Raw genomic sequence first — 13,521 nt, forward strand, 5'->3', positions numbered from 1 at the left:
GTGCACAGCGTTGATATTTCCTAACAGTATGTGACGTCACGCGTACACGTCATCATTCCGCAACGTTTTCAACACAACACTTCGCGGGAAATTTAAAATTGCAATTTAGTGAACTAAAAAGGCCGTATTGGCATGTGTTGCAATGTTAATATTTCATCATTGATCTATAAACTATCAGACTGCGTGGTCGATAGTAGTGGGTTTCAGTATGCCTTTATTATCTGCTTACTTTCTCTTTTAACATGTTCTGTCTACACTTCTGTTAAAATGTAATAATCACTTATTCTTCTGTTGTTTGATACTTTACATTAGTTTTGGATGATTCCACAAACTTGGGTATCAATTCGAGTTACAGGATCATACATTGGTAATAGTCAAAGTCCTCATGTGTCCAGGGACATATTTCCTGAGTTTATACACTTAATATACATTTTAAAAAAGCGAAAGAAGATGTTTTGATGCCAAAAAATATCGACATAATCATAGTAGTATCTACCAGATACGTGCCTGTACTTGATATCATTACAGTGGATGTCAGGTGTAGATCCAACAATGGCGTTTGTTTACATTTGGATGCCGGTGAGCTACGGTGTGTAGTGAAACATGTTTAGCTATTCCTTGTCCTGCAGGGATGATACTTGTAAGAAACTTACTTTATTTGTCGCCATGGAGGAGAGGATTAGTGATTTAGAAGTATCTAAAACACTGCCGACTAGCTGGCCAGCCATGTCTTAGTGTTATAACTTCACCTTTATTGTTAGTTTTTAAGCCAAAATGTGTTCGTTTTCCCGTTTCCGTCTACACACTGTGTCTGCTTGTAAGTACTCTGTGATTGTGCGCTGCCGAACATGCTCCTCTGCTCGTAAACCAGGAATGTCACAACGTGACATTGACACGGGGAGAGTGTGGGAACCGTATTTTTCAGAGACGGTATAGTACAGAAAATTATTAATTAGTATCGTGGTACTATACTAATACCTTACAAACCTAACAGGAACACATTTACGCACTAATGGGCATTGTACTAAACAGTTTTTTTTCTGGCGTATTTAAGAATCAATAATCCCGTATCAGCAATTAAAACATATCTTTTGTGGTACTGTCCAAATTAAAATTGCAAAATACATTTTAAACGTGAAAAAAACATAAAATAAAATACCAGAACTCACATTTCATCGACAGCTGAGCTAGTTTCCAGGGTTGGCCGACATGGTCTCTCACAAAATATAGTTTATCTTTAAATATCCTTCTTGAAAATGGCTTTGCAAATATATTTGTTGTCTTGTCTGACAAATTATAATGTTGTTGGGGTTTTTTTTTTACACTTACATGTTGCGGTTAATAGTATTCTATGTTTGTTTGTCATTACTTATATTTTTGAACAAATTATGTGATAATGTTCATCAGTCAACTCATTGATGTTCATTTTCAATCTATCAAGATAAGAAAAATCATATCAATAGTAACAAAAAAAACCAAATACATGTGTATTGAATAGCCAATGTAAAACAGAAAATCCACCACCTCCCAAAAATATACAAAAGCACAGGATTTTTTTATTATTGTTTCATTCATCTTATTATGTGTGGCTGTTTTTTTTCTTCTCATATTTATTTTATTTAAAATACTTTTATTTTTTCAAGGTACCTCAGGTATGCTCAACTCGGTGACAGTAAGTACCGTATTTTTCGGACTATAAGTCGCGTTTTTTTCAAAGTTTGGCCTGGGGTGCGACTTATACTCAGGAGCGACTTATGTGTGAAATTATTAACACATTACCGTAAAATATCAAATAATATTATTTAGCTCATTCACGTAAGAGACTAGACGTATAAGATTTCATGGGATTTAGGGATTAGGAGTGACAGATTGTTTGGTAAACGTATAGCATGTTCTATATGTTATAGTTATTTGAATGACTCTTACCATAATATGTTACGTTAACATACCAGGCACCTTCTCAGTTGGTTATTTATGCGTCATATAACGTACACTTATTCAGCCTGTTGTTCACTATTCTTTATTTATTTTAAATTGCCTTTCAAATGTCTATTCTTGGTGTTGGGTTTTATCAAATAAATTTCCTCAAAAAATACGACTTGTACTCCAGTGCGACTTATATGTTTTTTTTTCCTTCTTTATTATGCATTTTCGGCAGGTGCGATTTATATTCCAGAGCGACCTATACTCCGAAAAATACGATATAGTAAAAATTAAGTGCACATTTTCAAAGTACAGATAGTAAACACACCCATTAACAACTTTACTTAGTGCACCATTTTATATCTGCATTTACTCTTCCCTTAACCACTTGTTTAAACAAACATACTTGTTTACCTTTTCAGTGTTGATCTCTTTTTTCGTGGCAGAATGCTGACAGCTGTGATATGAAAGACATCATTGCAGCACTTTTGTCTTCAGCGATTATAAGTAGCTTACATGCTGCTGGCTCGCCATTTTGCGAAGGCTATGTTTAACGTATCTTTGCTAAGTTTGTTGACAAAATTGATTTGTCGCTGTAGTGCCAACAAATTAACTCAGTTTGATCTAAAGTTCCATCGAAGTGTCATCACCCGTCTTTGTACCTTGTAACGATAAATGCCGATTAGCGGGTTTACATGCGGCCATAACAAATCGTGTGATTAATCTTGATTTAATTTATTATAACGCAATCATTTTTTTAGGTAGCACTTTGGAATGTGGAACATATTCTAAGTAACAAAGACTTAATTTAGAGTTATTTGGACACTGGGGGAACATATTCTGAGTAACAAAGACTTAATTTAGAGTTATTTGGACACTGTGGGAACATATTCTAAGTAACAAAGACTTTAGGGTTAGGGTCATTGTAGTTCTGTGTTAAGTGGTATTAGAGGGAGAATCATATACAACAACTTCCTTACTTAGTACTAACAAGCAATAATTCTGATGTTATTGAGGGAAGACTTCTCGTTAATGGCTTACTGGTTGTATAATAAGGCCTTGTAAAATAAGGCATTATTAAGTACTTAAGGACTAAGAGCCAATATGTTACTAATTTGCATGTTAATAAGCAACTAATTAATGGTGAATATGTTCCTCAAACTAAAGTGTTACCATTTTTTTAATCTATTAATCAAATGCGTTAAAGTTGACAGCTCTAATATATACATACCGTATTTTTCGGAGTATAAGTCGCTCCGGAGCACCTGCCGAAAATGCATAATAGAGAAGGAAAAAAACATATATAAGTCGCACTGGAGTATAAGTCGCATTTTTGGGGGAAATTTATTTGATAAAACCCAACACCAAGAATAGACATTTGAAAGGCAATTTAAAATAAATAAAGAATAGTGTGTTATGATCGAAGACCTCTATGAAGAAGAGAAAACAAAGGCCCCAGATTTCCCTTGCCCGGACGCGGGTCACCGGGGGCCCCCCCTCTGGAGCCAGGCCCGGAGGTGGGGCACGATAGCGAGCGCCTGGTGGCCGGGCCTGTTCCCATGGGGCCCGGCCGGGCACAGCCCGAAGAGGCAACGTGGGTCACCCCTCCAATGGGCTCACCACCCATAGCAGGGGCCATAGAGGTCGGGTGCAATGTGAGCTGGGCGGCAGCCGAAGGCAGGGCACTTGGCGGTCCGATCCTCGGCTACAGAAGCTAGCTCTTGGGACGTGGAACGTCACCTCACTGGGGGGGAAAGAGCCTGAGCTAGTGCGCGAAGTGGAGAAGTTCAGGCTGGATATAGTCGGACTCACTTCGACGCACAGCAAGGGCTCTGGAACCACTTCTCTCAAGAGGGACTGGACCCTCTTCCACTCTGGCGTTGCCGACAGTGAGAGGCGACGGGCTGGGGTGGCAATTCTTGTTGCCCCCCGGCTTAAAGCCTGCACGTTGGAGTTCAACCCAGTGGACGAAAGGGTAGCCTCCCTCCGCCTTCGGGTGGGGGGACGGGTCCTGACTGTTGTTTGTGCTTACGCACCAAACAGCAGTTCAGAGTACCCACCCTTTTTGGGTACACTCGACGGAGTACTGGAAAGTGCTCCCCCGGGTGATTCCCTTGTCCTACTGGGGGACTTCAACGCTCATGTTGGCAACGACAGTGAAACCTGGAGAAGCGTGATTGGGAAGAATGGCCGCCCGGATCTGAACCCGAGTGGTGTTTTGTTATTGGACTTTTGAGCTCGTCACGGATTGTCCATAACAAACACCATGTTCAAACATAAGGGTGTCCATATGTGCACTTGGCACCAGGACACCCTAGGCCGCAGTTCCATGATCGACTTTGTAGTTGTGTCATCGGATTTGCGGCCTTATGTTTTGGACACTCGGGTGAAGAGAGGGGCGGAAATTTCTACCGATCACCACCTGGTGGTGAGTTGGCTGCGATGGTGGGGGAGGATGCCGGACCGACCTGGCAGGCCCAAACGCATTGTGAGGGTCTGCTGGGACCGTCTGGCAGAGTCTCCTGTCAGAGAAAGTTTCAATTCCCATCTCCGGAAGAACTTCGAACATGTCACGAGGGAGGTGCTGGACATTGAGTCCGAGTGGACCATGTTCCGCACCTCTATTGTCGAGGCGGCTGATCGGAGCTGTGGCCGCAAGGTAGTTAGTACCTGTCGGGGTGGCAATCCTAAAACCCCTTGGTGGACACCAACGGTGAGGGATGCCGTCAAGCTGAAGAAGGAGTCCTATCGGGTCCTTTTGGCTCATAGGACTCCGGAGGCAGTGGACAGGTACCGACAGGCCAAGCGGTGTCCGGCTTCAGCGGTCGCTGAGGCAAGAACTCGGACATGGGAGGAGTTCGGGGAAGCCATGGAAAATGACTTCCGGACGGCTTCGAAGCGATTTTGGACCACCTTGTTCTGCTGACCTCAACTGCGGATGTTGTGGATAGGTTGAAGGAATACTTCGAAGACCTCCTCAATCCCACCAACATGTCTTCCTAAGAGGAAGCAGTGCCTGGGGAATCTGTGGTGGACTCTCCTATTTCTGGGGCTGAGGTCGCTGAGTGAGTTAAAAAGTTCTTCGGTGGCAAGGCCCCGGGGGTGGACGAGATCCGCCCGGAGTTCCTCAAGGCTCTGGATGCTGTGGGGCTGTCTTGGTTGACAAGACTCTGCAGCATCGCGTGGACATCAGGGGCGATACCTCTGGATTGGCAGACCGGGGTGGTGGTTCCTCTCTTTAACATGGGGGACCGGAGGGTGTGTTCCAACTATCGTGGGATCACACTCCTCAGCCTTCCCAGTAAGGTTTATTCAGGTGTACTGGAGAGGAGGCTACGCCGGATAGTCGAACATCGGATTCAGGAGGAACAGTGTGGTTTTCGTCCTGGTCGTGGAACTGTGGACCAGCTCTATACTCTCGGCAGGGTTCTTGAGGGTGCATGGGAGTTTGCCCAACCAGTCTACATGTGCTTTGTGGAATTGGAGAAGGCATTCGACCGTGTCCCTCCGGAAGTCCTGTGGGGAGTGCTCAGAGAGTATGGGGTATCGGACTGTCTTATTGTGGCGGTCTGCTCCCTGTACGATCAGTGCCAGAGCTTGGTCCGCATTGCCGGCAGTAAGTCGAACACATTTCCAGTGAGGGTTGGACTCCGCCAAGGCTGTCCTTTGTCACCGATTCTGTTCATAACTTTTATGGACAGAATTTCTAGGCGCAGTCAAGGCGTTGAGGGGTTCCGGTTTGGTGACCGCAGGATTAGGTCTCTGCTTTTTGCAGATGATGTGGTCCTGATGGCTTCATCTGACCGGGATCTTCAGCTCTCACTGGATCAGTTTGCAGCCGAGTGTGCAGCGACCGGAATGAGAATCAGCACCTCCAAGTCCGAGTCCATGGTTCTCGCCCGTTAAAGGGTGGAGTGCCATCTCCGGGTTGGGGAGGACACCCTGCCCCAACTGGAGGAGTTCAAGTACCTAGGAGTCTTGTTCACGAGTGAGGGAAGAGTGGATTGTGAGATCGACAGGCGGATCGGTGCGGCGTCTTCAGTAATGCGGACGTTGTACCGATCCGTTGTGGTGAAGAAGGAGCTAAGCCGGAAGGCAAAGCTCTCAATTTACTGGTCGATCTACGTTCCCATCCTCACCTATGGTCATGAGCTTTGGGTCATGACCGAAAGGATAAGATCACGGGTACAAGCGGCCGAAATGAGTTTCCCCCGCCGTGTGGCAGGGCTCTCCCTTAGAGATAGGGTGAGAAGCTCTGCCATCCGGGAGGGACTCAAAGTAAAGCCGCTGCTCCTCCACATCGAGAGGAACCAGATGAGGTGGTTCGGGCATCTGGTCAGGATGCCACCCGAACGCCTCCCTGGGTAGGTGTTCAGGGCACGTCCAACTGGTAGGAGGCCACGGGGAAGACCCAGGACACGTTGGGAAGACTATGTCTCCCGGCTGGCCTGGGAACGCCTCGGGATCCCACGGGAAGAGCTAGACAAAGTGGCTGGGGAAAGGGAAGTCTGGGTTTCCCTGCTTAGGCTGTTGCCCCCGCGACCCGACCTCGGATAAGCGGAAGAAGATGGATGGATGGATGGATGGTGTTATGATCCGCTGCCCGGATCATATTCTGATTGGATTTTTGAGTCATTTGTGTTTTCTGTTGGTTTTGGACTCCTTCGGTTCCTGTTTGTGCACCTCTGAGTTGGTCACCATAGTTACTTATTCTTTTCACCTGCCGCTTGTTCCGGACGCGCACCTGTGTTTTGTAATGACTGACATTATTTAAGCCTGCCTTCTCCAGTCAGTCAGTCTGGCTTCCTAATTTGCAATACGCAACAGATGACGACTTTTGTCTCCGGCTCTGTACCTGCTAGTTTCCCCGCTAGGCTCTTTTACTTGCTAGCTCCCAGGCTAGCCACTTTGTTTTTTGCCTTCTGTGCTTTGAGCACGTTTTTCCTTGTTAAGGTCTGATTTATTTTTAAATAAATCATTTGTTCCTACCTTCAGGCTGTGTCCGAAGCCCGTCTGTATTCCTGGGAGAACGAACTCCGCACCACGATGCGACCCGGTCGTTACATAGTGTACGTTATATGACGCATAAATAACCAACTGAGAAGGTGCCTGGTATGTTAACGTAACATATTATGGTAAGAGTCATTCAAATAACTATAACATATAGAACATGCTATACGTTTACCAAACAATCTGTCACTCCTAATCGCTAAATCCTACGAAATCTTATTCGTCTAGTCTCTTACGTGAATGAGCTAAATAATATTATTTGATATTTTACGGTAATGTGTTAAGTCGCTCCTGTGTGTAAGTCGCACCCCTGGCCAGACTATGAAAAAAAACGGACTTATAGTCCGAAGAATACGGTAATGCATACATACATTATGATTAAATTATATACTCAGGAACTTTTTATTCCATAATGTTCTGTATTTTGTTTGTGTTTTTGGCATGGTCTTATTATCAAAGAATAAAAAATACCAGTCAAATTATTCGTAATCATTGCAGTACCTTTTGAGTGTACTGCATCATTTTACCCCAAACATCCTATATTTCAATGAAATACAATGCTGCTTTTAATTCCATAAAATGTTTTATTATTTCTTTGTCTTTTTTCAGTTTTTTTCTTAGCATAGTCTTAATATCAAACAGGGAATGTGTCGTTTTAACCACATAACTTTTTTTCTTCGATAAATAGTTAAAATATTTTTAATTATTGCAGTACCTCTGAGTATACCTCATTATTGTACCCATGAAGCCATACACATCTGTAATATTTTGGAAATATTGTTCTACAAATCTGTTTTGTTTTTTCTTTGACTTGTTCGCGTATGATGAATACTTTTTATGATAATCGTAGAACCAAAAGACAGGTAAATAATTAGTTTAATTGTTTGCAATCTTTGCTGTACCTTGTGAGGATACAGTCATCCATCGCCTCATATTGTTTAAAAGTGTATAAACATTGTTTAATGCAATAACTATAAAACTAATAAACCTTTAATGAATAATTCCTACATGGTGTAAATTCATTTACCATGGAACTAATTAACAGTTGTGCTTCACAAATGTATGTAATATTGTAGAAACTTAAATTCCACAAGGGTGTTTTTATTTTTTAGGAAGGTATTAGTAATACCAAATAATGTGTTATGATAACAATAGAACAAAACAATCTTAAAATAATCTATTTATTGGGAATTATTGCACTAATTTTTGAGGGAGGACATGACCCCACTTTTGCACACCTAAAAGACTATAATAGCCACCCTTGGCTCTGATTACTTTTTCGCACACTCATGGCATTCTCTCGATGAGCTTCAAGAGGTAGTCACCTGAAATGGTTTTCACTTTACAGGTGTGCTTGAAGCTCATCGAGAGAATGCCTAGAGTGTGCAAAGGGTGACGAAACCAGAATACAAAACACGTTTTCGGTTGTTTCACTTTTTTTCTTGCTAAGTACATAACTCCACCTGTGTTCATTCGTTGTTTTGATGCCTTCTGTGACAATCTACAATGTAAATAGTCATGAAAATAAAGAAAAGGCATTGAATGAGAAGAAGGTGTGTCCAAACTTTTGGGCCTGTACTGTACATTTGCGGTTAAAAACAGCTTAACACATAGTTAAGTTAAAGTTAAAGTGTCATGCCGTGGACTTTGTTGCGGTTTGTTTTCTCGTAGTGCAAAGCGACTGAACCGGATACAACGTGAAGGTAATGACATCTTTTAATTAATCCACCAAAAAGTGAAAACAAAAGGCGCTCACAACGGAGGTACAAAACTTGGCTAAGAAAACAAAAACTATGGACATGAAAACATGAACTAAAAAAACTCACTAAACTGTGGCTTCAATAAACAAAAAAAACCTACATGGCAAGAAAAGAGCAGCACAAACTACGACCTGGACAGAGTACTCAGTGTCAAGAGTTCACAGCATGAATGTGATGTCGCCAGGCTGACTGCCTGGCAACAACAGGCTTAAATAGTGGTGAAGTCATTAGCAACAGGTGCATTAGTCCAAATGAATCTGGTGCATGACATGAGGACAGGTGAAAACTAATGGGTTGTCATGGAAAAAACATAGTGAAAAAACAGGAACTGACAAAATCCAAAAACCAAACAGAACATAGCCAAACTAAATATGATCACCAAGACAGGACATAAAGTACCAATGATTGTCACACACACACACACACACACACACACACACTAATTGTGGTGAAATCTGTCCTCTGCATTTGACCCATCTCCTTGTTCACCCTCTGGGAGGTGAGGGGAGCAGTGGGCAGCACCGGTGCCCACACCCGGGAATAATTTTTGGTGCTTTAACCCCCAATTCCAACCCTTGATGCTGAGTGCCAAGCAGGGAGGTAGTAATGGGTCCCATTTTTATAGTCTTTGGTATGACTCGGCCAGGGGTTTGAACTCACAACATACCGATCTCAGGGCGGACACTCTAACCCAGGGGTCGGGAACCTTTCTGGCTGAGAGAGCCATGAATGCCAACTAATTTAAAATGGACTTCCGTGAGAGCCGTATATTTTTAACACTGAATACAAACTGTCAGGTTCAAACACTGATGGCATCTATTAAACTGACAAGAAGCAAGGAATTAAACAGAGACTGGATTCAATTTAGCTCAATGAGAAGAAACACGTAGACCTGTACCCTTGAACACTGTCCTCCCACGCTCTGACAAGAGAATTCTACGCCTCCTCTTTTATCTGGACTTTTCCCTGATTACAACAACTAAATGCGTGCATCTCTCATTCTTTTTAATAACATTGTTATTCTGATGGTAACCAATAAGAAATAAAATACTTTTGACCATTGATCCGACTTCTTGAACAGGTGCGATAGAAACGGATGGATGGATTAAAATGCATGAGAATGTTTTATATTTTGAACATTATTTTTAACACTGTGATTACCAGCGGAATTATTCATTACTTATAGTGTTAAGCAACGTCAGCTAAGATTTATCTGAGAGCCAGAGGCGGTCATCAAAAGAGCCACATAGGTTCCCTACCCCTGCTCTAACCACTAGGTGACTGAGTAGCAAGTACTTGAAATGACATACAGTTTGTAAACTGCTCAGTACTATTTATAATAGTGCAAACTGCAACCCCAAAGTAAGCCTGATTAAATGAATACTGTACCTCATTAAAATTTCTAAAAGCAGATAATGTGTTGTTAAATTGAGCCCATTAAAATACATAACTATAGTGATATAGCCAAAACCCTCATACAGCTACATGAACAACTACATCAGTCAACTACAACATGGGAATATTTAAGACTTACAGTATTTTCTGTGCCAAACTTCCTTCTAATAAAATCTTCATTCTTTACGTCCATTCGCCATCCAACGACGCAAACTTGACACCCCGCCACAAGAAAAGCTCACCTCGGGTGATATCTCAGACGCTGCTTTGAAAGTGCTGCGTTTGAACTGGTTTTTTTAGTGCCGTGTTTACTCAAAGCTAGCAGAGCTAACACAAACCTCTCTTTCTCTCTCTCTCCCTCTCTCTCTTTGTGAGACAATTATGGCTGGAAAAAAGTTTGCAAGCAAACAGAAACCTTCGCCACTCATCCTGCTGCATCAGGATCTTGTCCGTTGGGCATGTCAAACAAACGTTCCGTCACTTCAACAGGACACGGCGACATTTTGACTTCTTTAAAGGCCTACTGAAATGAGTTTTTCTTATTCAAACGGGGATAACAGGTCCATTCTATGTGTCATACTTGATCATTTCGCGATATTGCCATACTTTTGCTGAAAGGATTTAGTAGAGAACATCCACGATAAAGTTCGCAACTTTTGGTCGCTAGTAGATAAGCCCTGCTTATCAAGACAATTCAAGACAAAGTTACATGTTTTTCTTATTGGTGCACAAAATGAACTGTGCATGAACATCACCTTCTTCAAAGAACAAAACCAACACAGTGCATGAACTCACAACAAATTACTTACTTGCAAATCAGATGGAAAATTGGAGGGAACATTATTTGGTGGCATCCATAATACGCGGATAGGGACAAGTTTTTATTTAAACGATGAGTCAGGTGTGTCTTGACCTCCGTGGTGGAGGCTATGCCGAACCCCTGAGGCCGATTCACCGAACCCCTAGGGTTCGATCGAACCCAGGTTAAGAATCACTGTTCTCATTGGAGCCACCAGCAGTAAGAGCAATTTGGACCGAGAAAGCGACAATTTCCCCATTAATTTGAGCGAGGATTAAAGATTCGTGAATTAGAATATTGATAGTGAAGGAATAAAAGAAAGAAGAAAAAAAACGACGGCTCCGGGCGACGGCAGTGTGAGCGATTCAGATGTAATTAGACACATTTACTAGGATAATTCTTAAAGATCCCTTATCTGCTTATTGTTTTAATAGTGTTTTAGTGAGATTTTAAAGATTGCAAAGTAAAGATTGTAAAGACATACCTTGAGGTCGGATGGCTGTGGTGAACATACTGTGTCTCAGAAAGAAGCTGAAGAGCCAAGCTCACAGCTGCTGCAGAACGACGAATAATCCACTGATGTCTTCGGTAATGCATATATCAAAATTTCCCCATCCAAAAACATGCTGGTTGACGTAGAGATAACATGTTCGCTTGACCGCTCTGCTTTCACAACAAATAAAGAAACACCGGCTGGGTCTCGGTGCTAAAGACAGCTGCAATCCACCGCTTTCCACCAATGTCATTCTTCTTTATGGTCTCCATTATTAAATGAACAAATTGCAAAAGATTCAGCAACACAGATGTCCAAAATACTGTGTAATTATGCCGTTAAACAGACGACTTTTAGCTCTGTGTGTGCGCAGCGCTAATATTTCCTTACAGTCCGTGACATCACGCGTACACGTCAGCATTCCGCGACGTTTTCAACAAGAAACTCCCGGGAAATTTAAAATTGCAATTTAGTAAACTAAAAAGGCCGTATTGGCATGTGTTGCAATGTTAATATTTCATCATTGATATATAAACTATCAGACTGCGTGGTCATTAGTAGTGGGTTTCAGTAGGCCTTTAAGGTTGCTGGCGTGAACACCGAAAAAACTGGTGGGAGAAGACATACAGTATTGGATCCAATAGCATGAGAACTTTGTTGAACCTGGGGCGATACAGGTGATCTATTGGCAGCTGTATTTCCCAAAGTGAGGCTTGAGGCCCAAAAACGGTCACAGGGCATTTTTTAATTGGGTCTGAGAATTCTTTTATTTTTCCAAATCAGGTTGGCACCTCCTGATCTAATGCAGTGGTACAGAACCTGTGGCTCTTCCTGATGACTTGCACCTGGCTCTCAGATAAATCTTAGCTGACGTTGCTTAAGACGATGAGTAATGAATATTTCCACTGGTAATCACAGTGTTAAAAATAACATTCAAAATATAAAACATTCTCATGCATTTTAATCCATCCATCCGTTTCTATCGCACTTGTCAGGTTGGGTTGGTCAGTAATGCGGACGTTGTACCGATCCGTTGTGGTGAAGAAGGAGCTGAGCCGGAAGGCAAAGCTCTCAATTTACCGGTCGATCTACGTTCCCATCCTCACCTATGGTCATGAGCTTTGGGTCATGACCGAAAGGATAAGATCACGGGTACAAGCGGCCGAAATGAGTTTCCTCCGCCGTGTGGCGGGGCTCTCCCTTAGAGATAGGGTGAGAAGCTCTGCCATCCGGGAGGAACTCAAAGTAAAGCCGCTGCTCCTCCACATCGAGACGAGCCAGATGAGGTGGTTCGGGCATCTGGTCAGGATGCCACCCGAACGCCTCCCTAGGGAGGTGTTTAGGGCACGTCCAACCGGTAGGAGGCCACGAGGAAGACCCAGGATACGTTGGGAAGACTATGTCTCCCGGCTGGCCTGGGAACGCCTCGGGATCCCCCGGGAAGAGCTGGACAAAGTGGCTGGAGAGAGGGAAGTCTGGGTTTCCCTGCTTAGGCTGCTGCCCCCGCGACCCGACCTCGGATAAGCGGAAGAAGATCGATGGATGGGTTGGTGACGAACCCCAAGATGCGGAGAAGGCGGCAGGCATTGTGCGGGAAAACATTATTTAATCTTCAAAAATAACGAAAAGAACACAAACCAGGAACTAGGTATAGCCAAAACTGAAAACAGGAACCAGCAAACAAAAAAAACTGGAAACAGCTAATGGCTACAAAGAAAACACGAAACAAAAGACCCAGCTAACAGGAACAACTTACCGCTAGGACGACAGCGATAAAGACAAGTAGCAGCACGACAGGTAGTAGCTTTAATGATATCGACAATGACAGGTAGTGGTGACATCGACACAACAATGATCCAGCACTGACTGGAGGAGAAAGCAGGTCTAAATAGTGGCTGGCTGATTGACACCAGGTGTGGCCAGGTGCCAATAGGCCACAGCTGAGGGGACGCAGCACTCAGGGAGACAAACGGGAAACAGAATCGAAATAAGAGTGCTGACAGGAACTAAAGACAGGAAACAAAGTGAAGTGTAGTGAATTATATTTATATAGCACTTTTCTCAAGTGACTCAAAGCTTTTTACATAGTGACACCCAATATCTAAGTTACATTTAAACCAGTGTGGGTGGCACTGGGAGCA

General features: G+C 43.1%; 1 protein-coding gene across 1 annotated transcript in view; it reads right to left on the bottom strand.

Moving 5' to 3' along the window:
• The window catches only part of klf4 (Kruppel like factor 4), a 33,093-nt gene extending 22,738 nt beyond the window's left edge, over positions 1-10,355 (bottom strand). The window contains exon 1 of the mRNA XM_061876459.1: positions 10,228-10,355. Within this exon, the coding sequence (XP_061732443.1) occupies positions 10,228-10,268 (41 nt within the window). The 5' untranslated portion in view covers positions 10,269-10,355. The remainder of the gene's footprint in view (positions 1-10,227) is intronic.
• Between the last annotated feature and the right edge of the window lie 3,166 nt (positions 10,356-13,521).

This window comes from Nerophis ophidion, linkage group LG17 (genome assembly GCF_033978795.1).
Source record: "Nerophis ophidion isolate RoL-2023_Sa linkage group LG17, RoL_Noph_v1.0, whole genome shotgun sequence".
NCBI classification, from domain to species: domain Eukaryota; kingdom Metazoa; phylum Chordata; class Actinopteri; order Syngnathiformes; family Syngnathidae; genus Nerophis; species Nerophis ophidion.